The sequence below is a fragment of the Acomys minous genome (genome assembly GCF_964271855.1).
Source record: "Acomys minous genome assembly, chromosome: 4".
Taxonomy (NCBI): domain Eukaryota; kingdom Metazoa; phylum Chordata; class Mammalia; order Rodentia; family Muridae; genus Acomys; species Acomys minous.
In genome coordinates this window covers 8,357,800-8,381,099 of record NC_140486.1, presented here as the reverse complement: position 1 = coordinate 8,381,099, position 23,300 = coordinate 8,357,800, and the positions used below count along the sequence as shown (strand labels likewise).

The 23,300-nt window shown below is 48.2% G+C and overlaps 1 protein-coding gene across 3 annotated transcripts in view; it reads right to left on the bottom strand.

The window, feature by feature from the left end:
• Positions 1–16,109: 16,109 nt before the first annotated feature.
• The window catches only part of NFATC1 (nuclear factor of activated T cells 1), a 105,231-nt gene continuing 98,040 nt past the window's right edge, over positions 16,110–23,300 (bottom strand). For all 3 annotated transcript variants that reach the window (XM_084780135.1, XM_084780137.1, XM_084780136.1), the window contains exon 10: positions 16,110–17,934. In XM_084780135.1, coding sequence (XP_084636261.1) covers positions 17,885–17,934 — 50 coding nt within the window. In that variant the 3' untranslated portion in view covers positions 16,110–17,884. The remainder of the gene's footprint in view (positions 17,935–23,300) is intronic.

Genomic DNA, 23,300 nt, shown 5'->3' with positions numbered 1-23,300 from the left:
GAAGCTGCAGGCAGAGGCAGCCAAATTGGTGGGATCCCAAGCTCCGCTCTGGCTCCACGGAGTAACTAGGAAATCCACCTCCAAGGGGAATGTCAAGCCGTGCATCACTAACGGTCAAGATGGCAGGGGGCGTGGCCCTCTGCCTGAGGAGAGGAATAAAGCTGAAGGCGACAAGGGGACCTACTGCGACCTGGATATACAGCCCAAGCCTGAAACTGTGTCCGGGCAGCTGTGCCTAACCACACCTAGTGGGGTTCACGTCTGCTAAGAAACTACAATCAGTTCATGGAAAACACCAATCTGTACTCAACTAGAGAGGGCTAGTGCTCGGACCAGCATAGCTGTTCCAGGTGTCCCCTGTTTTTAGTGAGCCATATCAAACTCCTGTGTGGCGTGTTGGTTGAGTCTCAGCATTAACTATCGTGATGAGCTATAAGCAGGAGGCAGAGAAGCCTGAAGGACAGAACAGGAATGCAAGAACGGAAGGAAGGACGTGTGGGTTGACGGGCTGATGGAAGGATGGATGGGTGAGAGGAGAGAAGGATGAAGAATAGATGGATAGAAACGCAGGTGAATGGATGGAGGGATGAGTGGGTGGGTGGGGTGGATGGATGGATGATGAATGAATATGTAAATGAAGGATGGACAGGTGAGTTAGTGGTGGGTAGATGGAGGTGTGGGCGAATTGGTGCGTAGATGAGTGTAGAGGCAGATAAATAGGTAATGAATATGAGTAGAGGATACATGAATGTGTAGGTGCATGTGTAGATTTATGCATTGGTACCTTGGTGGATGAAAGGAAGATGGATGGGTGTGTGGACAAATGGATGAAAGGATTGGTGGTTGTGGGTAGATAAATGCATAAGAGGTGGGTAGATAAAAGGATGCGAGGACCTGCTTCCTTTCACTATTAGTATCAGCCAATTAGATAGACTGATGTTTAGTATGTGCAGCAAACCTAGTGCTCTGCCCACCAGGCATCGTGAATGTCACCTGCAGATCAGAGGGCTGACTTGACAAGTTTTCCTCTCAGAGGATTTGAGGATAGGGTTGGGTAGAGAGTCCCTTTGAAAAGCTCTCTCAAAATAGAATTTGAACTATATGAAGAAACTTATAATCCAGATTAAGTAGAGTCTCAATTAGTGAAAAGTCTGGATTAGGTAGTATTTAAATTTTTTTGTTTATTCCTTTCAAGTACCTGTCATTATGGGAACTAATTGCTAATAGCATATTTTAAAGTCAAGGTCCTGCTGGGTCTATTCCAGTAAACAGGGGGTTGGTGGGGGGAATCTCATAATTAGCAGCCTTATTTGCATGCAGACAATGAGTGTTCCTAAAGTCTTTTAGCCCTGTTCCCATAAGAGCCGCTCCGGCACTCTTGTTTTAAGTGATTAAATTGTTTGGCAAACCCCTTTCTCGAGAGGAAGCCAAAAGGTAAGTAAGCTGAACCTACCCAAACCGTCACTACTGTCCAGGGACTGAATGAAGGGCGTCTCCACTCGGAATGCCTCCTGTTACAGTGTGTGGGAACACACCACAAAGAACTGTCCACAAAATTCAGTCATCTTCAGCTGGGTTTATAAGTCCAAGCAGAGAGATGACTTGCTGGGTGGCCTCCGACCCACAGCTCTGGCTGTGCTGCTGGGTCACAGCTCTGATGGGTCGCTGGCACTAGCTTCCGAAGCTGCTGGACTTTTCGATAGTCAGTGGCCGGGGCGTGCAGGCCTTCTGCAACTTGTGGACAGTCTGAACAACTGAAAAGAGGGCCAGGAGCCCCAGGAACACTGCCTGCACGTGACCGTGGCCACCTGAGCTGTGTAGGAGGACTCCCACACCACCTGAACAGAGACACTTCTGCCTCACTTCTGCTTTGTAAAAACTGTGAAAACCTCTTGGCTCGCACCCAGGATTCCTTTGTTTTTCCTCCAGGTAAAGAGCATATTTGGCAGCGAGAGCTGTTTTTCAGCCTGTTTGATGCTCTCCCTTCCGACTAAAACTATATGAGCCCCCAAGGCATATCCAGTGATCACGAGCCACTCTCTTGGCTAGACTCGCCGTTTTACTTGAATAGCATTATTGTTACATGACATAAAACGCAGGGGAAGGAGACCGGCTACTGCGCTGACTGAAATTTGGCCTACTAAGGAAGCTTTGAAATATCAAACATCAGTATTTCTGCTTTCAGCCAAGATGAACTAACAAGGACCAGATTTACTCTCCCACCAAAACAACTTAAAAAGTGGACAAAAATATATGAAACATGTGGTAGACATTAGAGAGCAGGCAGTGAAGGACAGGCGTCCCTGAGGGAGGGCAAACAAGCAAGGTGAGGCCTCAGTTTTTGGCTCAGAGAAGGCCCAAAGCCCTGGTGAGGGTGGAAGACCCGTAGCCTGCTAATCTGCAGCATGAGATAAGGCTGGGCATCTTAGGGCTGCAGGGGAGAGAGCTGACCAGAGGCTAAAGGAAATCTGTACAGTCCAAGGCCTGATCAGACTGTCCCCATGAGAGGGCCTTTAGACCTGGAACCAACTCCCAAATAACCTGGGGCCTCATTTCACCCAGAAAGGGAGAGTCCAGAGGCTGCCTGGGGATGTCCTGAGGACGGCTTTGTGTCAACCTAATGAAGTTTTAAAACAAGGAAGACCCCAGTGAATCAGATACTTCCCAGCAACCTAGCTGTGTGTCTGTGTCAAACAAGGCTTAGGCTCACTTATGAGCACACAAAATGTATCCTGCAACCATGATGGTGAGATGCTCGTGCCTGGCACCCAGTCAGAGACCAGCGGGCACTCAGAAGTGTAGGTGAGCACAGACCAAGATGCCCAAATTAGCCAGGCAAGCAAAGCAGCTGGGTTGAGAGGAAGGTCAGCTCAGCCAGTAAGGGCGGGGAGCGGTTTCTGGAGCTATTCACTACAAGTTCAAGAGGTCGGAATTAAAAAGCCCAAATCTAACCTCTACTTTTGAAAACTAGGGTGTCGGCATCGGAAAAAACAGCAAGCAGGAGTAACAGCAGATTAGAGACCACAGAGGAAAAAAAATGAGTGAAGACACAACACTGGAATCTATATGAGCTTAGAAATGGAAAGATCTAGTACGATCTAATTATATTCGCTGCGGTAGTGGCAGGGGTAACCCGAGTGCATGGCAGCTGAAGATCGGCCACCTTTTATGAAAGGTGCAAGCCACAGATCCATACTAAAATAAGGAAGAAAAGAGGAAAAGTAGACCAAATTATGTAAACAGTTTGATGAAAACCAGTGATAAAGATAAAAAAAAATGTATCAGCAGCCAGAGCAAATGGCATGCGCAGAAGAAGAAAGGGCAGAATGATGCGGACTTTACCAGCAAACAGCAAAAGCTTGAACCCTCGGTGACGACCTCCTCCCCCTGCCCCTCCTCCTCCCTTTAGAGATCAGCATCTTTAAAGGGCCCAAGGGAAAACACTTGCCAAGAGTCTAGAAAGTTGTCTCTCAAAAATAAAGTTTAGGGTGTTGGGCTGTCTCCGTGGGTAAGGGCACTGCTGCACGAGGCTGAGGACTTGCATTCTGTCCCCAGGATCCTTGAGATAGGGGTGGAGAGCCAACTCCTGAAAGCTGACCTCTGACCTCTACATGCAAGCTGTGCTACCCACATGCCCCCACACAGGTAAACATGTTTATTACAAAAATGTAATAAAAAATTAAAAAATAAAGTGGAATGTGACCCAGCCTGACAACATACTAGAGGAAAAAATACACTTCTATCAACCAATAGGAAAAATATTCAAAACTGAATACATGTGTGTGATAAAAGCTCCCAGGGAAATAGAAGGACTGGGATATTTTTTAACCAATATAACCCTCAGTGACCACCATAGTAAAAGGGGAAAGATAGATGCTTTCCCTAAGATGAGGGGTAAAGCAAGGAGTTGTCTAGCATGAGATTCTTTTAATATTAACTAAAATATAATTATATTATTGCTCAACACCTTCCGTGTCCCTCTCTCCCTTTTAAATTCATGGCCTCTTATTCATTTAATTATATATATGCATATATGTATCTATTTATATATATGTATATATGTATATATATATGCAATTAAATATATCAATGCAACCTGTTGAGTCTGTTTAGTATGGCTTGTATGTATATTTTATAGGGCTAACCACTTGGAATTGGGTGACCACTTTAGAGGGTTCATCTCTGGGGAAGATGCTGTCTCAGCAAGTGATAAATGCTTGTAGCTCTTCATCTAGGGGTGGGACCCTTGGATATTTCACCCATATACATTGGGATGCCAACTGGTGCTGTCATTGTTCAGGTCTTGTTTGTACAGCCATATTGTTGAGTTTCTAATGGGCATGGCCTCCTGTCACATCTAGAAGGCGTAATCTTGCTGCACACTTCCTGGTCCTCTGGTTCCCTCAATCGTTCCACACCCTCTTCCTTGGTGTTCCCTGAGCCTATGGGGTAGGGACTGTATAATGGATTTATCATTTGGAGCTGGGCACTCCACGACGAGTTGTTGTCTGTCTTTTGACTAGTTGTGGCTTTCTGTCAAGTGGCAAATTCTTGCCAGTGTGCAAATTTGAAAACAGAGATCTTTATCTTTAAAGAATCCTAATGGGGAAAAAAATAAACAGAAAATCCACGCAAAAACCAAAAAACACGAAGCAAAATAAAACTAAACAAATAACAAAAAACCCCTCAATCTTTGGGAGAAAGAGAAAGAAATGGAAGGTCTAGGGGGAAATCACAACGCCCTTGTTTTTACACAACCTGGTTCTATAGAGAGTGCTGAATTTCCCACAGGAAGCTCTCAGAGCTAACAGGGAACACAGCAAGGTCAACATGTGAACGCTAACCACATTTACTTGTCCTAACCATCCCTGGATCTATCTAAATTGAATATGCAATATTGTTTACATCGGGGCAAATAAAATTAAAGATATAAACAAGGGTAATCTGTGTGCTAAAATTTAAAATGCAGGTTGGATGTGGTGCCTCATGACTTTAATCCCAGCACTTGGGAGACAGAGGCCAGCAGATGTCTGTGGAGTTCAAGACCAGCCTTCTCTACATAGTGGGAGATCCAGGACATCCAAGGCTACATATTGAGAATCCGTTTCACACAATGATGAACAGGCATCTTTTAAATGCAAGTGAAAGATTTAATAAATCCCATCCCCCACCCCAAAATAAGTGGTGCTGGCTCTGTGGTGGCCCTGACAACCAGGTAGGTAGTGCTGGCCTTGTAGTGGCATTGGCAATAAGGTGGCCCTGACAGCCAGGCAGTGCTGGCCTTGGGGTGGCACTGGCAATGGGGTAATCTGCTGATTGGCAGTACTGACAGAGAGTGTCACTGAGGAAGACCTAGGTCAAGAAGGCAGAATAGAATGTCCAGCAAGGGTTTTACATGTCCACCTTCCAAAGTGCATGGGCCCCTTTCCTATATGTGGTGCTAGCCCAGTGAGAGGCACAAGATAAAAGGACAAGTTCTGACCTACGCCCTCTGCCTTTCTCGAAACATTCTCTTCGGGTCTAGGATCGAGCGCAGACTTTGTAGGTTTGACAGCAGAAGCTGGCCAAGAAGAGGACAATTGTCCACTGCGTCTCCCTGGAATGAGAAGGGTGCCCTTTCTCGAGAGCATGTTAAGGGACTGCAGAGAAGGGCTGCAGGCTGGCAGGAGACACTGGCTACAGCCCTAACAACGAGGCTGCATCTCAGATTCGCAGGGGACCTCTGGACCTGCCAGGAGACAACCCACGGGGAAATGACTCGAGAGACATTTCATAGATCCCCACGTGTCTAGACGCACGGAAATGTGTTCAACACCATTAGTTGTCAAGGAGATGTAAATTTTAACCGCAATAAAATGTCACTATACACGCATCAGAACAGTTTTAATAAAAATTAAGTACTCGCGTGTGTCCCCAGTGGGCACATAAAACAGAACAGCAGCTCTGGAAAGGACTTGGGTAGGTTTTCAGAAACTAAACATCCACTGCAGACATCAGTGGCTTCCTGGGCCTTCATCCTGGAGAAGCAGAAACTCATCTTTACAGAAACCTTGCACACCACCATTCACAGCAGCTTTATAAGATTCAGAAACTAAAAAAAAAAAACCAAACAGACCTAAAGATGTAGCTCAGTGTTAAGTCTCTTGCCCAGCGTGCACCACGGGCTTGGTCTATAGCGCAGTAAAACATTAATTATACTAAAGGCGCCCTCCTAAATGCAAGCACCCTCTGCAGGAGAGTGTTAGGAGTCCTGACCCATCTATACCACGGGCACTGCTGAAGGGACTCATGGACCTTGTGATGCAGAGGCAGCCTGGCTGGGTCAGAGGACTGCAGTGAGGAAAAACCCAGTTTTGAGGTGTGGGCAGCCAGACCTGCTTACAGAACACAGCAAACTGCAAGCACAGAGAACAAACTAGCAGCTGTGGGGCATAAAGAAACCGAGGCACAGTCCTGGGTCTTGCTTCTGGCTACATGAGAATATAAGGAAACTGCAGAGAACTCTGCATAAGGCCAGGGGAACCAGAGTGTACCCAAAAAGCTGCACTCATAGTTATTTCCTGTGTTGAAGGGGATGTGGCAAAGTGTCAGTAGGACCTTTACAAATTATTTAAAATTTGGAGGGGGTGTGGTGGTTTTCTCTCCCCCCAGCCCCCCTCTCTCTCTGTGTGTGTGTATGTGTGTGTGTGTGTGTGTGCGCACCCCCTCACAGAAGGTTCTCCACTCTTCCAGAAGGACACTGGGGATCAAACCTGTATGAAGCAGGCCAGCTTGGAGAATGGCACCACACAGGAAAACGCGAAATACTTCTCCTTTCTTATGGAAATCTCTGCTCCGTATGATTTACTCCTTAAGCAAATAAGTGCAACCTGTTGCAGGACTTGCATAGTGGAGTGACAAGGTGCTTAGTGACAAAAAACACAAAAGCCAGGTGCGGAAAAGTGGACATGCAGATGTGAAAGTCCCTAGATTTTCCCATGTGGCATAGTACAGCCTTCAGCAGGGTTAAGGTAACAACTAACATACCAGCAGGAGAGCTAAGCGATGAGCTAGCAAAGGAAGAAATATGGAGTCAGGAAAACACTGCTGTGGTCTGAGTGTGAGCTGTCCCCGATAGGCTCCTGTGTTCCAACACTTGAACTCCAGCAGGGGTGGGGGTGGGGGTGGGGCCAACATTTATGAAGGTTGTAGAACCTTTGGGAGGTGGAGCCTTGCTGGAGGAAATAGGTCACTGTGGGAGGGCTTTGGGGTTTTATAGCCTGGCTCCACTTCCTGCCCACCGGCTTCTTCCTGATCTACTGATACGTGATGAACTAAGGAGCAGCAGCTGCGCATGCCTTGGCCATGCCTTCCCATCATGCCTTGTACCCTTTCAGCAGTAGGATGAAACAAACCCTTCCTAAGTAACCTCTACCCCGGTGTTTGATCACAGCAACAAGACAAGCGACTAATACAGAAACCCTAAAGATGGAGCAAAAGAAGAAAGGGTAGTGGACAAATAGAAAGCAAGATTACATAATTAAATCTAATCACATGAATAATTATATTAAGTATAGTAGTTTAAACCACCCTGTTTCAGAGGCAGAGAAAATGAAATTATATTAAAAAGCAAGAAGGCCAACCTGTAAGCCCATAAATACATTTGACATATGAAGATGTGAAAAGGTTAAAGGTCCATCCATGAGTACACAAGCGTATATACTATGGGATGCTAGTCGAAAGGTTATGAAGCCATAGCAGGACAATGCCACAGCAGTGTGCTTCCAGGGACAGGGAGGATGACTCCACAAAAACAAAGGAGGCAATTACTTGGGAGCTCATGCCAATTCTAAACAACCTAAGCAGCAAAATAACGGAGTTTCAAAACACACGACATGGGTTCCAGGAGAAAGAAGTAAACCATACTATGGAGGTAAGCACCTTTTAACAAGCAGGTGGAATGTGAGTCTGGGGCTAGAAGTCTTAGGCAACTTTATCAAGCAGCTTTATCTAACTGGATTTCTAGAATGTTCCATTCAACTGCACTCAACAGACTTTTTTATTTTTTTTTAACCTTATCAAGTGTTGAGAAGCTTACCAAGATAAGCCATGGGTCTCACTATAGAACAAGCCTCAAAACTAAAAGTCGTAAAATGATGCTGGATAATCTGGATAAATAATCTCCTAACATTTGAAATATATATATACACACACACACACACACTTTCAATAGGTTAAAAGAGTCAAGATGGAATTAGGAATGACTTTGGATTTCACGAGGTGAAAGTCTATTTAATAAGTAGTGGGGAAGGAAGGCTTGAGGAAAAACCATGTTATCATAAACCTACATTGGCTGAGGTCTCAGATCAGTGACCTCAGCCCCTAACTTAAGAAAAGTACACATTCTAGTTTCTTCTGTCACTGTGATAAAACACTGGCCAAAAGAAGCTCAGGGGCAGAAAGGGGTTATTTCAGTGTACAGGTTGCACCTCGTAGCTGAGGGATCTCAAAGCAGGAGCTATGGAGGGAAGCAGCGTACTGGCTCACTTGCATGCTTTCTTATACAGCCTGGACCACCTGCTAGGTGATGGCGCCTCCCATGGTGGCTGGTCCCTACATCAGCTGACAATCAAGACAAACCCCTGCTGGCCTTCCCACGGGCCAATCTGATCTTGTACGTCCCTCCGCGGAGACTCTTTTTCTCAAATGACTCTTGGCTGAGTTAAATTGACGGTTACAGACGGCTAGGGCGGTAGATAATGAAAATGAAACGGGAGAGAGAGAGGATGGACAGCGAAACGCAGTGCTCACGCTCGAGACTGGAAGCGGCTTTGTAAGGAACACAGGGCATCCCATCTTGGTGAGTGAGTGCAAAGCCAGAACAAGCACAGCCGACAAATAAAGGGTGGCGACAGATTAACTACCGGTGGCACATAATGAGAGCACAGGACCTGCTCCCCAAACTATGCATTCCTTAAACAAAGGAAGAGTGGGATTTGATTTGAGGTGCCCGGACATGCTCACGTGGGAGTGCCGGTCACCGTTCAAGAAGGAAGTGGGCAGAAATACTTGGGAGTGCTAGGCTTCTTTTCCTGAAAGGGTACTCTGAAGGTGTACTAGTACACGAATTCTCTAAGAGCATTGCTTACCCAGCTGCTAACAGCTTTCTTTAAAACATCCACAGAATTGCGCCTGTAGTCAGGTTGGCCCGGGGGGAGGGGGGGTAATAAAAAGAAAGAAACACAACTGGCCAAGGTCACCCCTGAGAGAGAGGGAGAGGTCATGGCTCTGGATTCCTCTTAGGGCACTTTGCGCCCCAGTGCGTCAAAGTGTTTGCTAACCAGGCACAAGGACATGAACTCAAGTCCACAGAAGCCATGTGAAACTCCAGGCACTGTCAGGCATGTCTGTAGACCCGGTGGCGCTGTGGGAGTAGACTGGGGAGGATTACGGGAGCTTGCTGGCTGTTAGGATGGCTCCAGGGTTAGTGAGAGAGCCTTTCTTGAGGGAACAAAGTGGAGAGAGATTGAAAGGGATGCCTAGCACCCTCCTCTGCACTTGGTACACATGTGTGTCCATATCTGTACATACCTGGCACACCCCACACATACATACCCCAAACAAACAAGAATAAAAACCATAAATAACACCTCTCTCTCTCTCTCTCTCTCTCTCTCTCTCTCTCTCTCTCTGTGTGTGTGTGTGTGTGTGTGTGTGTCCCACCATTGCTCAGGCTGATGAGTGATGCTAAGGCAGGCTCAGATTTCGTCTGATAAGGAGCTGAGGTGAGTGAGGTCCGAGTTCTTCACTCTCCTGCTCCAAGTGTTTACCTGGGGTGTTTTCCTGTATCCTCTGCCAGCGCAGATCTTAAATGGAGAGTGGGTGAGAGCCTGTGGAGAGTGGTGAGGAGCGAAAAAGGGGATGGGTGTGAGAAGAAGGCCTCGGCATGATAGGACGTGCAGAGACACATGGGGTGCACACAGTTCCCCAGAAGGGCTGCCCCTGTCCATCACAAAAGGCACTACAGCAAAACCTTATGCAAAGTGAGACTACAGACGGTGATGTTCCATCAAACATCAAGTATTTTAGTCCAACTTTCTTTTAAATTGGCATTATGAACAAAAACAAACACACAGATGGGTCTTTGCTTGTTGGGACATTAACCTCGCTGAGTGTGTGGGAGGACTGGCCAGGAGGCCTCGTGGAGAGGCTGTATCTCAGAGACTAGGCGATGTCGGTTTAGGGTGGCTGTGAATCTTTGTAGGTCCTGAACATGTGGGGAGAGCACAGTGGGTGTTGGAATTTGGCAGACACTAATCTAGGTGTTCTACCTCTGCGGCTGGAGAGCAACCTAAATAGCCTGGACTTTGGTTGAGGTTCTTAAATGGTTTTTTGTTTTGTTTTGTTTTGTTTTGTTTTGTTTTTGTCACTTGAAAAAGCCATAAATCACAAAGACAGCAGAGAGCTTTTTGCAAGGGGATAGTGTCCCTATAGGTGGGGACACTAAAGTCTTGTCATGAAGCCTTAGGAATCAGGTCGGGTGGAGTTAGCCACTTGGAGAGTCACTCATGGCACGTGAGCTGAAGTGACGCGAGGAGTCCCAGAAACAGGAGGGTGACAACAGATGTCAGGCAGGTGACATGCTTACCTGGGCCTGAGAAAAGGATAGCAGGGCTTGGGCTGGGTGAGCACAGGAGGCCCAGATGATGCCTGGCAGCTCCTTGGAGGGCACTCATGGTCACATTAGAGTTCTGGGAGCAGAAGGTCACCCCTGGACTGTACAGAGGTTGTATAGAGATGAACATGGCTGGTCCAGGATGTGCCTTGGCCCAATGCCATCTTGGGGTCGCGGCATGCCAGGTGCCCTGTGGTGGCTGTGCTGGTGACCTTGGCTCAAGACATGTCTTGGATCACTAAGCTCATCACCCTACCGTGTGTGATTGCTGCTCACCCTTCGTCATTATTTCTCCTATGGTTGATCAGTTTCTTATCACGTCTTTCTGCTCCTTGACAGCCTGTTCTCAGAAGCCCATCTGGTAAACACCATTGCTGCTCTGCTGCAGCCCTCTCCTGCTCCTTGTCACAGCACACAAGGCTCTGCAAGTCCCCGGACTGCTGCCTTTCTGCCTGTACACAACACACACCTCAAAAGTTAATGACCTCACAGGACAACCCTTATTCTGTACAGGGTGGACCTTGGCAGGGATAGCTGGTCCCTGCTGTCCTGTGTCCACTAGGGAGTTCCAAGTCTGAGTAGGAAACCTCACACTTGCTCACTAGCCCATAGTTTAACTCCTTTCTCTTACTCACTTTCTTGGCTGCTGTCAGCTGACCCCCAGCAGCGTTCACTTTCATATGGCCCCCTCTATGACCCAACTTGTTCAGGGCATAGTGGCTGGTTCCCAGGGGGAGCATCTTCCATGACCATAGGAAGAACCCACAGAGGGGTTGTGCAGGCAGCCATCCATGCCCAGGGTTCAGTGTCCGTAGAGGGCTGTGGGTGCAGCCATCCACACTAAGGCTCCAGTGTCCACACAGGGTCTGTGGTTTCAGCTACCCACGTCCTGCCCCCAATGTCCAAACAGGGGTTATGAGTGCAGTTGTCCACACCCAACCCCCATCGTCTACATAGGGACCATGCCAGAGAAAACACTGGGGTCTAGAACCACTGCCAGCCTCGGTCCCTGGGAGTTCAGAGCTCCATCATTGTCTTGGAAATCAAAGGTCTAGGAGGGTAGAGAGTCTTGGCCACTGAGTGGCCCCTGAAACCAGTGGTCAGAGAGCCACAGTTCTTCTCCCAGCCAGTGGAGAGAAAGCTGGAACCATGTGGCAGCCTCTATCTTCTGTGATAGGCAGTGTGAGTGTAAGACGTGTCTGGGAGTGTGTGGGGGACAACTTTAGACACACTGAAAACCGACTTTCAGGTCTCAAGGGTTTAAAGCCAGGAGACACGCGGTGTGGGTAATGCCCATGTCCTGAGGGAGTGTGTGGCAGTGAGGAAGGCGGCTGGGAAGGCGGCTGGGAAAAGAATCATGGTGGAGGAGGTGGGCTCACATTGTCATCAGGCCAGGCCAGACCAAGTGGCAACTAGCAGGAAACGCGCTGATAGGGAGCCAGACGGCCACGGGCCTTTCCACTGACTCGGGTCAGCCTCAGATAGACGCCCGTTTCTGTTTTTCCTTTTCTTTAGATAAAAGGATGCTTTCTGATGATGACAGTGCTGGGACTAGGAGCCCATTAGCAGCAGCGCGGCTCCTACCCTGTGTTTCAAACTGTGAGTGAGCCTCCCCCTCCTGCCTCGAATGCTTTCAGACGGGGGTGGGGGTGGGGGTACAAGTGCCCTGTCTGAAAGCCTGTTGGTTATAGGGCCTGGAGAAGGCGAGACTGCTTTTTGACGACACCGACTAGAAGCAGAGAGTGCTCTGCACCTCACCTGGAGAGTGTGAGGACTGGGTGTCCTCCTTCTGCCATACCCACTGTGACTGTCATCTGAGGACATTTTCACCCCAGGCCTGCTCCCCTGCAGCTCGGGAACACTTTACCACGGCTCTTTTCTCCACTGTGTTAGTTTGTGTATGAAGTAAGAAGAATGCCACCAGGGGCTCAGCTGGCACCATAGGAATGACTCACTTAGCTCTTGTGGTCCCAGCTTCCCGGCAGAAACTCTAGACGGGCCAGCTCTGCTGAGAGCCCTCACAGGCAGGCTAAGGGTCTGCTTTCAGCTTCTGTCCAAGCAAGCGTTCAGTCATCTCTGACCTAACTTAATTTTTTTGGCATAAAGAATTATAGATGTGATGCGCTTCACATGTGTAATTCCAAATTAGGTTAGTGAGCCGGGTCTGTCTCAGGGATGGAGAATTGAAATAGTCCTATAAACTTGCATCCAGTTGCCATATGACCAGGGTCTCCACTCTACCGCGTCTGCCCCAGAGCTGAGAATGAACGTGTATGAGCATTCACAAGATCACAGACGTGAGCAGCAGTCAGCACCTGCCTGTGGGGGAGTGAGTAAGAGGCAACGGGGGCCGCACAATACAGCGTTGTGTGGCACTGCCTTGTAGCCGAACCACAGAGACAGGCAGGAGACAGAGGCCAGGTTCACAGGACACTGTGATATAAGCCCGCTTATGTCAACTGTTCCAAGCCAGAAAGTCTGTTGAGGACAGAGCTAAGTGTTGTATCTAGGTGCCCAGGAGCAAGCATGGACTTTGTTTTGGGAGTGTTGAAGAAAAATTTAAACTGGACATATGGGCCATACATCCTGTGAACACACACATATGCATACACTAGCACAAAAACTCACGTGCGCCGTATACTAAAAAAAAAAAAGAAAAGAAAAGAAAAAAAGAAAAAAAAAACCAGATTATTTCCACCTCTGGTGAATTCCAAAACCAAGGCTTGGACAGCAAAGTTCTTGTCTTGTAAGCACAGGGACCTGGATTTGATCCCCAGAGCCCATATTTAAACAAAACAAAACAGGCACATCGTATGTAGCTGAAATCTCAGCACTGGTTGGGCAGAGATACGAGGAGCCCAAGGCTTGCTGACCAAACAGCCTAACACAATTGGCAAGCTCCAAGCAAATAAGAGACCCTGCCTCAAAAAACCAAGGTGGAGGGTTCCCTGGCTCCTGAAAAACAACACACAAGGTTATCATCTGACCTCTACACTTATGTTTGTACTCATGCGTGCATGGGTGTACACACACACACACACACACACATACACACACACACACACACACTGATGAAAGACTTTTGTAAAAATAGTTCTTTCCCTCCATCTCTGCTTCCTCCCTGAAGATCTCCTATCAGACACTTCCAAATACAGTTTATGCTCTCTACGAGGAACAAATTCTGCAAACATTTTTTTCCTCCTTTATTAATTTATTCTTGTTACATCTCAATGGTTATCCCATCCCTTGTATCCTCCCATTCTTCCCTCCCTCCCAATTTCCCCTTATTCCCCTCCCCTATGACTGTTCCTGAGGGGGATTACCTCCCCCTCTATATGATCATAGGGTATCCAGTCTCTTCTTGGTAACCTGCTGTCCTTCCTCTGATTGCCACCAGGTCTCCCCGTCCAGGGGACATGGTCAAAGGTGAGGCACCAGAGTATGTGAGAAAGTAATATCCCACTCTCCACTCTACTGTGGAGAGTGTTCTGTCCATTGGCTAGATCTGGGTAGGGGCTTAAGGTTTACCGCCTGTATTGTCCTTGGCTGGTGCCTTAGTTTGAGCGGGACCCCTGTGCCCAAATCTGCCTATCATAATGTTCTACTTGTAGGCTTCTAGGACCCTCTGGGTCCTTCTACTTTGCCTTTCTCCCATGATTCTCTGCAAACATTTTATTAGCACTGAAAAGAGCCCCAGCTCACATCTGTATGTATAGTTACAGAGGTTAGCAGGTGTGGAGCTGTGCTCACGGGTGAGATCAGAGACCTCAGGATAGCCTTGTCCATCAGCAGGGACCGATGAACTATGCTGTCAATAAACCTTGGCTGCCCAGGTGGGGAGACGCCAAGGCAGGCACTGGACCCAAGCTCTCTGGACTTTTGCTCAGTCTGCACTTGATTGCATACTTAAGAGTCTTCACGGCCAAGTCTCAGGTCAGAAACAAAGCACAAGTGCACGTGTGTGTGTGTGTGTGTGTGTGTGTGTGTGTGTGTGTGTGTGTGAGAGAGAGAGAGAGAGAGAGAGAGAGTCAGGGGGTGTTTGTTCTGTGTTGCTGTTTCTCTTTCTCATAGTCAACAAGTCTGAGGAAATCTGCCTGTCCTGAAGGCTCCTGGGTGGTTCTGGTCACTGCGGACAGACATTATAGGAAGCCAGTGCCATCCAGCACAACAGGAACTTCTCCAGAGGACCCAGACGGTCCAGCTAAGCTGAGGCCTCTCCTGCACCCTACCCCATCCCCTAAGAATGGCAGCTTTGCAATGGGCGATACGAGGACCACATACATCTATCTGCCATGGTGGACCCCTGCTGACCTGCCGAAACCTCCTTGCTACAAGTGAACTGAGAGATTGTTCAACATTTCCTTGTTGATCAAAATCAACCTAGAAAGTTAAAAAAACTAATAGTGTTATTTACATAAACCCAGCTACCAGGGCAGACTCCATCCATCATTTTACTGTTGGCACTGGGGGAAACGGGAACTTACAAAGCACACACTAGTAAGGGCAGCTCTCAGCACTCACTGTCTATGTCGCACAAAGCCACTGTCCTCAAAGCCCAGCAGGCCAGTCCCCAGTACAGTGAGGGAGCAGGGAGCCCCGGAGTTGTTCTGAGCTGCACAAGTCTGTTGCTTCCCTTAGGCCCAGTAGCCCGGACCCGAGTCTCACTCTTCATCCACAGACCAAAATTCTGAGTCCCACAGCATCCTCTGTCCCCCTGGGGGTTAGTCCCCTTGGGCAGGCCCTGTGAGCTTGTGGCAAAGCTTACTTCAAATAACCTCAAGATAGCATCCTGGCAGGGTGGTCACGTACTCATCACTTTAGGTAAGGGCGGTCTCTCGAGTACTTTAAGTCAATCTGGAAACCTCTTAGCAAAGGACTAAAAAAAAAATTGGTATTGAAGTCCTGGGGGCAGAATATTGTTACAGACACACTTAAGGTCAGTAATACTATGGCAGTCCCGTGTCTCCTTAGTCTATGCGTTTCTTACCAGAGCTTAAAGAGGGGTCTATATGGGGAAGGAAATGATAGTAAGTAGAGGAGCGAATGGAGAGAGAAGGCACTGGCCACATCAGCGGGAGCACACACGCTCCCTTGCTGAAGCACCAGAGAGCATGTGTGTGGTCAGAACCTCACCCAGCATCTCTCTGAGTGAAAGTATTTTGGCATAAGCGGAAGGTCCTTCCCCACCTACACTGGATGAACATTTTTGAAGTGCTTTGTTTACAATTCCTAAGAACAACACCAAACATCCACTCAGGGAGGTCAAGACACACTTCTTCCTGTGTTTAGATGACACGGGGACAGCCAGATCCGTGTTGTAAAGCCCTTGTCACAGATCCCCCACATTCACGTGCAACTGAGAAGAAAGCAGAGTGACCGGCGCAATCACTCTCCCACAGAGTGTCGAGCACAAAGAAAAGAAAAAAAGAAAAAAAGAAGAAAAGAAAAGAAAAAAGAAAAAGAAAACAATACTGCTTTATTGGATCCATGTTCTAACTACAAAGATAGCTGACACAAATACCAAATGCTTGCTTTCATAAGACAGTCCACTAAGAATGCTTCATGCAACTCCATGATGCTAATAAGCAAGGGTACATACTAGAGGCAGGCAGGAGGCAGCCTGCAGGCAGCCAGGAGCTATGTGTGTACAAGGCGGCTCTTCACAGTCGTGTGAAAACGTTCAATATGGCTTTCAGATATTTGTTTCTTTCTGTGAATTGGGAAAAGGCAAGACACCATCGTACAGACGAACAAATTAAAGACGCGTCTTCCCATGAGAGAGCTTTTCCTGTCATGACTCCATCTGTGACTAACTTTCAACTTCCACCCACAGGTGCAATTCAGGCATGTTCCATAAGGGGGCATTAACTCCTAAGGCACAATCATTAAACATGTTTTAATTAAACCATGCTTTTTTTGGTTATAAGAAATAATAGGTCACTGCTAGTAAGTGTATCAAGCAGCTAATTACACAAAGCCGACACCAGCCTATCTGTTAGCAGTAACTATTCTGAAAACACACTATCCACAGACTGCATATAGAAACATTGTATTTGGTAATTGTTTTCTTAGATGAAGCAGAGAGCTATAAGGCTTCTGTGAAATAATAATCTCATAATTAAACAAATAGATTACACTCCTTTTGTAATGGTTATTTACAACCACTTTCAGATTTTGCCGTTTTGTAGCCTATGGGCATTTGAGCACAGCTCTGCTGGGGTCTAAAGTGCTCAAGTAACTGCACAAGATAAGAAAATGCCACCTGCCTGTGCAGGGGAGACAGACCCCGATGGAAGGTGCTGGAAAGTCAGGTCTGGACTCTGAGGTGTTTTCTCAGGGCAGGACAATGGTTATTGCTAGCGTGGAACCCCCGCTGGGCACGGACTGGTCACCACCATGTCTGTTCTTGAATGTCTATACATAAATATATGCCTATATGTACATGTGTGCAAGCACAAGCTCTGTCCTCCAGCAGGCAGGGTTTGTTCTGTCCAGGACCCTGTCTTGTGCTCTTCAACTTCTTTGTGCTATGTTCGAAGCCAGATTAAGAACAAAAATCCCAGCATGCTATTATTAACAAACCTATGGTTTCAGTCACACAGAGGAGGGAGCTGATTCTGAAAGAGCCGAGATGACAGACCGGAAGGCCTCTAGAGCTCACTGGATGAGGCGGGCAGATTGTGTGGGACAGCCAGAAACGTTGGAAACGAGCAGGAGGCCGTAGCTTGCCAGAGCCCTACCAATTAACACAAAGGGGAAAGCCTCCTAACGAAGGGCTTTGTGTTCTTTCGTTTTGTTTTGTTTTCAGTAGCTTTCGCTCCTACAAATACTCTGATGGTAGAAAACTCAATGCTCGAGTCCACGGTGCTCTGGTGAGGTGGGCAGATTAGACACGGCACTTCCAGGGTTTTATTTAATCCAGTGGGCAGGAGGGAGGGTCAGGCTTGGGGACAGTCTGCCACACAGGCCCCTCTTTCTTGGGCCAGCATGTGCCCCCTGGCCTCACTGGCCAGCCCTTTTCTTCTTCCCTTGAGAGGCAGTGGTTCCTCTGCTCCTCCATCCTCGTTAGATGGCTACTTCTTCAGACATAAGCTCCTAGCACTCAAAGTTGGGATTTCTGAGTGGTACCAGATGTGGGTCCGGTTTATTTCATCAAAGTCTCGCTTGCTGAAGCCCAGTTGTCTGGACTGAGCCAGCTCCTCACGCTTCTGCCAGCTCCAACGTGCTGAACTAGGAGTGGGGGTCTGTGCTGGAAAGGTCGTTGCGTATGATTTCATTTACTGCAAGAGAACGAGAGGAGAGAGTATTAGGGAAAATAGTGCCTTACTGCCAGCCTCCAAGCTAGTAGCAGGGAATGCCAACAACTACACTTCTAATGAGTTCTATTCAGTCTGTGAGGCTCAGAAGCCCCAGAACAGGGCAGGAGCGAACTCCAGAATGTTCTCTAAGTCTGTGAAAGAAAAAAAAAAAAGACGTCGATACACTATAACATCTCCTGGAATGTGTTCAATGGCCTGGACAGGAGGTGATAGGACCTACTATGACCAGGGACCTCCCTTTGCTTGGGGTACTTCATTTGTTTTTCTGAAGAGGGTCAAGTCACAGTGGCCTCCACAAGCCAGTGATGGCCACTATCAGTGTGTGATTTTTTGGCCAGATGGGCAGGAAATGAGAGAAGCTGGGGAAAGCCGTCGCCAGCAAACAGCACAACATCCCTCCCTGTCCAGCCTGCCTCTCTGCCCAGCCACCTGATCCATATTGAGATAGGAAATGTCACTGGGCGGCTGTCACCACATCCCATTTTTCTAACAGAGTTTAAAGGCAGGGCACCCATGCTGACGTCACGGAACCACCACCTGGGCTTCCCTTCCCCATGGGCTAGAGCACCCGCCCCACACCTAGATAAGCCCCTGGAGCTCACTTTCAGAGGCCCCAGCCTGTCTGAGGACGCTTCCTGGAGCCATCAGGGGGCGTGCGTTTCATCACCACTCCCTTCCCTAAGCTGCCTTTCAACACCCCTTCCCCAGCAATAGTTTTAAGAATAACAATAATAAAATGCAATTGAGGGAACCAGGAATTGTGTCGTGAGAACTGATAGCAGAAGGAAGCCTGGCAGCAAACAGAGCTCAGGCTCGCCCAAAAGGGGCTGCCAGGCAAGAGACTCCCTAACCCAGAGCCACTGCCCCTTCAGGACGCCCTGCCTAGGGGTGTTTGCTGTTCCCTCAAGAGTCACACTTTCAAATCAAATCAAGAACCATGGCTGCTTCCTGGTCAGCTTCTTGGGCGGGGGTGGGGGTGGGGCACCCCTGGACCCCTCTGTGGAGATCCAGGGTTGATCTTTGACCACAGGATGCAGCACACTATGGAAAGGGCTAGGCCTTTAGTGTGGAAAATACCAGAATGTAGGCACGCTCCCTCTGGCCCTGTGACTTCACAGCCACTAATGAGGAATAACAATGCCCAGGTGCTCACAGGCTGGTCTGGGACCAGCAATCAGGACTCAACTTGTCCCTGGAGTGCACCCTGGTAGCTCCTTAGCTACTAGCATTTTCCATGATACCGGGGTGTGGGGTGCAGGGCCACTGCTCAGGCCTGAGGAGCAGTTAGGCATCAGCAACCCCAGGAGGACCAAGCCACAGTCACATGACCCCTTGAATCCCTCCTGAGGCCACATGGCTTTTCTCACTGCTCTCTTGCCAACCTCTTCAGGCCAAGCTTTATGATTGGTTCCCCCGGCATAAGGCAGGGACACGCTGCATAAGAGGCATTTAATTCTTTCCCTTTCACTGTGCAGTCTCCTGGGATTTATACTCTACTTCATCAGCATCACGCCAAAGAACAGTTGACAAAGAAAGACCAAAAATTCCATTTCTTTAGGGCTTCTTCTTCCTCCTCCTCCTCTTCCTCTTCTTCTTTTTAAGGAAGAAGGCTTGCCTAGTGTTAGAAGGGCTTAAACACTTGCTGAAGCACAGGGCTGTGTGCAGAGGGTTTCTGTGTGGAGGTGGAGGCAAGCCACAGCACCCTCCACTGTGCCACACCCATCTTTGTTCCGGTGACAGGCAGCTGTGTCTGACTGCCAGGGTGTCCCATTTGTCTCACATTGTCCCCAAGCCTTGAGTGTATTAAAGCTCCGAGTGCTCACTGCCCAGACATTAGGACAAACACTTCCACCTAGGGCTCTGGCCTGGTGACCTTCTCTGAGTTGCAGGTAGATATGTGTGTGGGGCTGGGAAAGACGTCTGTAGAGTATGAAACGGCAGGACTAGGGAGGAGATGAGCCACCGTTCAGAGGCATAAGTGATACGTTTTAACCGGACTCCATACAAGAAGCGAGACAGCACTCAGACATATTGCACTAAGAGAACCAGCGTTTTATTGCTCATTCGAATTGTAGGATAGAGTCATCAACAGACTGATCATTCCACTATCAGTGCTTAATAGTGAAAAGAAGTTTGACAAACAGTGATGGTGAGAAGGAAGTATGAGGAAGGATGCTGAGGAGAGCAAGGGAAGCCTAAGGTATGTGAATGAGAAATGAAGGATTCGAGGATGACGGTGAGGAAGAGGAGAAGGAACATATGAGGAGAAATAATGAAGGCTGGGAGGGGCCAGGGCCAGGGCTCAGTGAGCAAGAGTACTGCTCACTACTGCTCAAGTGTGAAGACCAGAGTTCAAATCCCCAGCACTTATGTTAAAGAGCCAGGTGTGCCTGCACACATGTAACCCAGCACTGTGGGGTACAGGGACGGGAGGGGAGCACCACAGGGGCTTGCTGGCTCCTGCCTCTGGTCAGGCTCAATGGGATTCTATCTCCCGAGAATGAGCTGGAGAGAGATAGGAGTGGGACACCCAAAGCTTCCTCTGGCTTCTCTGCAAGCCACAGGCATGCACCCACACATATGTGTGGAGAGAGGAGAGAGAGAGAGAGAGAGAGAGAGAGAGAGAGAAGAAGAAGAAGAAGAAGAAGAAGAAGAAGAAGAAGAAGAAGAAGAAGAAGAAGAAGAAGAAGCAGCAACGAGTAATGTTAGTGGTAGAAGAAAGGGGGTCTGAGCAATACTTATATAAGAGAAACATAGGGGCTCTGGGGTATAAAAACCATTTAAGGGAGAGGCGTGAGGAATCCTAACAATGGGAGAAAGGAAGTTTGAGGAGTAGCTATGTGGCCTAAGGTAGAGTGATGATGGACCATGAGAAAAACCTGAGGAGTCGTAGTAATGGGACAAACAGCAGCTCTGAAGAGCACCTGTGCTACATGGGCCTCCTGAGGGGTAAGGATGATAGGATGGTCAGAGACATTAAGCAAAGAAGCTGAGAATCTCCTAGTCACTCATGGGCCTGACAAGACCACAAAAATTGCTTTAAAGGTAAAAGAGGAAGAAGCAGGAGATGTGGGCTTCCCCCTGCTGCCCACTGGGGCACCTGAGCCTCAAAGGGAGAGCCCTACCGAGACATGGGAAATTACTCAGTGGTCCTCAGCCACACAGGTCCCCAGGTGGAGGCAGCAGCAGGCCAGCCAACGTCTCCTCTGCCCTTGCAGTCTTGTTCGGCTGGGACTATCACTGGGTTCTCAGGAGAGCTCCAGGCCTGTCCCTGTGCACCTGTTGTACGGGTTCGGGCAGCTGACCAGCTTCCCCGCCCCAAGGCTCATGGCTAGAAGTACATCCCAGTGTTTCCCAGGCTCACAATCCAGTTAAGACCATGACATTCCATGAGTAAGCTGTCCATGGGACGAAGTGGGGCAGGCAGCAAGTACTGGATATCAAAGATGGACACCTGCTTTCTAGTGACATCCCTTACAACTGTCCACACTGTTGGGACAGATAGTACTGCAATTGCGAAATGCCACACAACTATTTATGAAACAGACATGTCAGTGATGCGGCCCATGAAATCACCTGTGCTTCATTTTATAGGTGGGTGAGGGCCCACCTGAGGTGGTGTACTTTGCAGGTGGCTGACCAACAACTTGATCCCCGCCATGCTTTTCCTGCCACCACTTTCTCTTCCATGAGGTCACCACTGTGGTCCCTGTCAGCCCACGTTTCCCTGGCTCTGATAGCTCCTCTGGGGTGGCTCTCTCTCTGATACAGCTGTCGATGACACCCACGAGTTCCCACCGTGTCTTCTCTCCACTGATAATTTCCATCTTCTTATTCAGCTTTTCCACTGACACGGAAGCTTCTCTTTATAGAGGTGTTTTGAACTGCAGGTGACATGTGACCCTTACGACTTGCCTGAAAGAGGAACCTCTGCTCACTTAGTCAGATGTCCCTTAACAGGATGTGGCAAACTGTTAGACCACAATTCAATTTAATAAGTAAGAAGGGGTTTTTTCCCTTATATTTGATTTTCTCTAAAATGCTCCTAAGATGGAAACTATTGCTTTTTTTCTCTCTCTAAAGTATGTGTGTGGCACTTTGAATTGGTACAATAACCTGGGATGTACCCACAGGCTGAGTGTGTCCCTACGAATCACATCTACACACCCACACTCACACCCACTCCTGTGTGCATGCCTGGAATTGAGTGAAATAGGAAAGTCAGCAATTTTTTTTCAAGTATAAAAACTAAAGAGTTCAAAGTGTAGGCATAGCCTTCCACCTGTGCTCACAGGGCCTGTAAATCCTAATGAGGCTCTTTCTAGCTCTGCACAGAGGCTCTGGAGCTAGCCACACAAGGTTTGCAAATCACCAGCAAGGCAGAAAGGCCTCCCCAGGTGAGGCACATAGGCCTCCCCAGGTGAGACAATCCTGCTTGCACAGAGTGGCTCTCTTCTTTTTTAGTGTCTGTTCAGAAAACTGGCATGAGAATCTCAAGTGCCCAAGAGAGTCAGAGCTCATGTCTCTGGTCACGTGTAGGTTTTTTGTGTAACTGTGCAGAGCGCATTTCAAGTCAACCTGTGTTCATAAGGACACACAAATTGCTGCCTCGATATTGTCCTCTGAAGGACAAAGCTGTTAGGCAAAGTCTCCCCACGTTTTTTTTTTTTTTTTGAATTCTTGGTTTCTAGAATCTACTGAGGGTCTTAAGTCAAACTTTAAGGAATGAATAAGTATTTTGCCCACTATTTATGTGCCCCTTGTTGGGTCTGTATTTTGGGGAGTCCTTGCAGCAGGCATAGGAGGGACTAAGGCAGATCTTGAAGCAACCAGTTCTGTCATGGAGAGATACCACAGAAGGCCAAGTGGGAACTGCCGGCCTTCTCCGGCTGCCAGCGACGATGCTGTGGCCCATGCAGCAGCAGCAGCAGCAGCAGCACGGCCTGGGTTTGTGCATCGTCCCACCGGTCTCCCCTTCTGCTGCCTGTGTTCCCACTGCAAAGTCCACGGGGTTGGATGTGAATTGAGAAACTATGCTTTACCAGGAACCTCATGGAAAGCCTAAACTGATTGCCTGGGGAACAAAGGGAACACAGGTGTTTGAAATCCTGTGGCCAGCTCCCTCTTCTTAACTCTCTCCCATGTCACCCTGATAAACATACAGCAGTTTAACTCGCAAAGCTCCCCAGGGCGCGGAGTGCCCGCCTCTGAGGCAAGGCTTGGGCTCGCTTGGACTAAAGAGCTGGGTTGTTTTGCTTTGTTTGTCTTAGTCATTTCTCTCGTACTTAAGTCTTTTTTTAAAAGGTGGGCAGGTTGAGGTAAGCAAT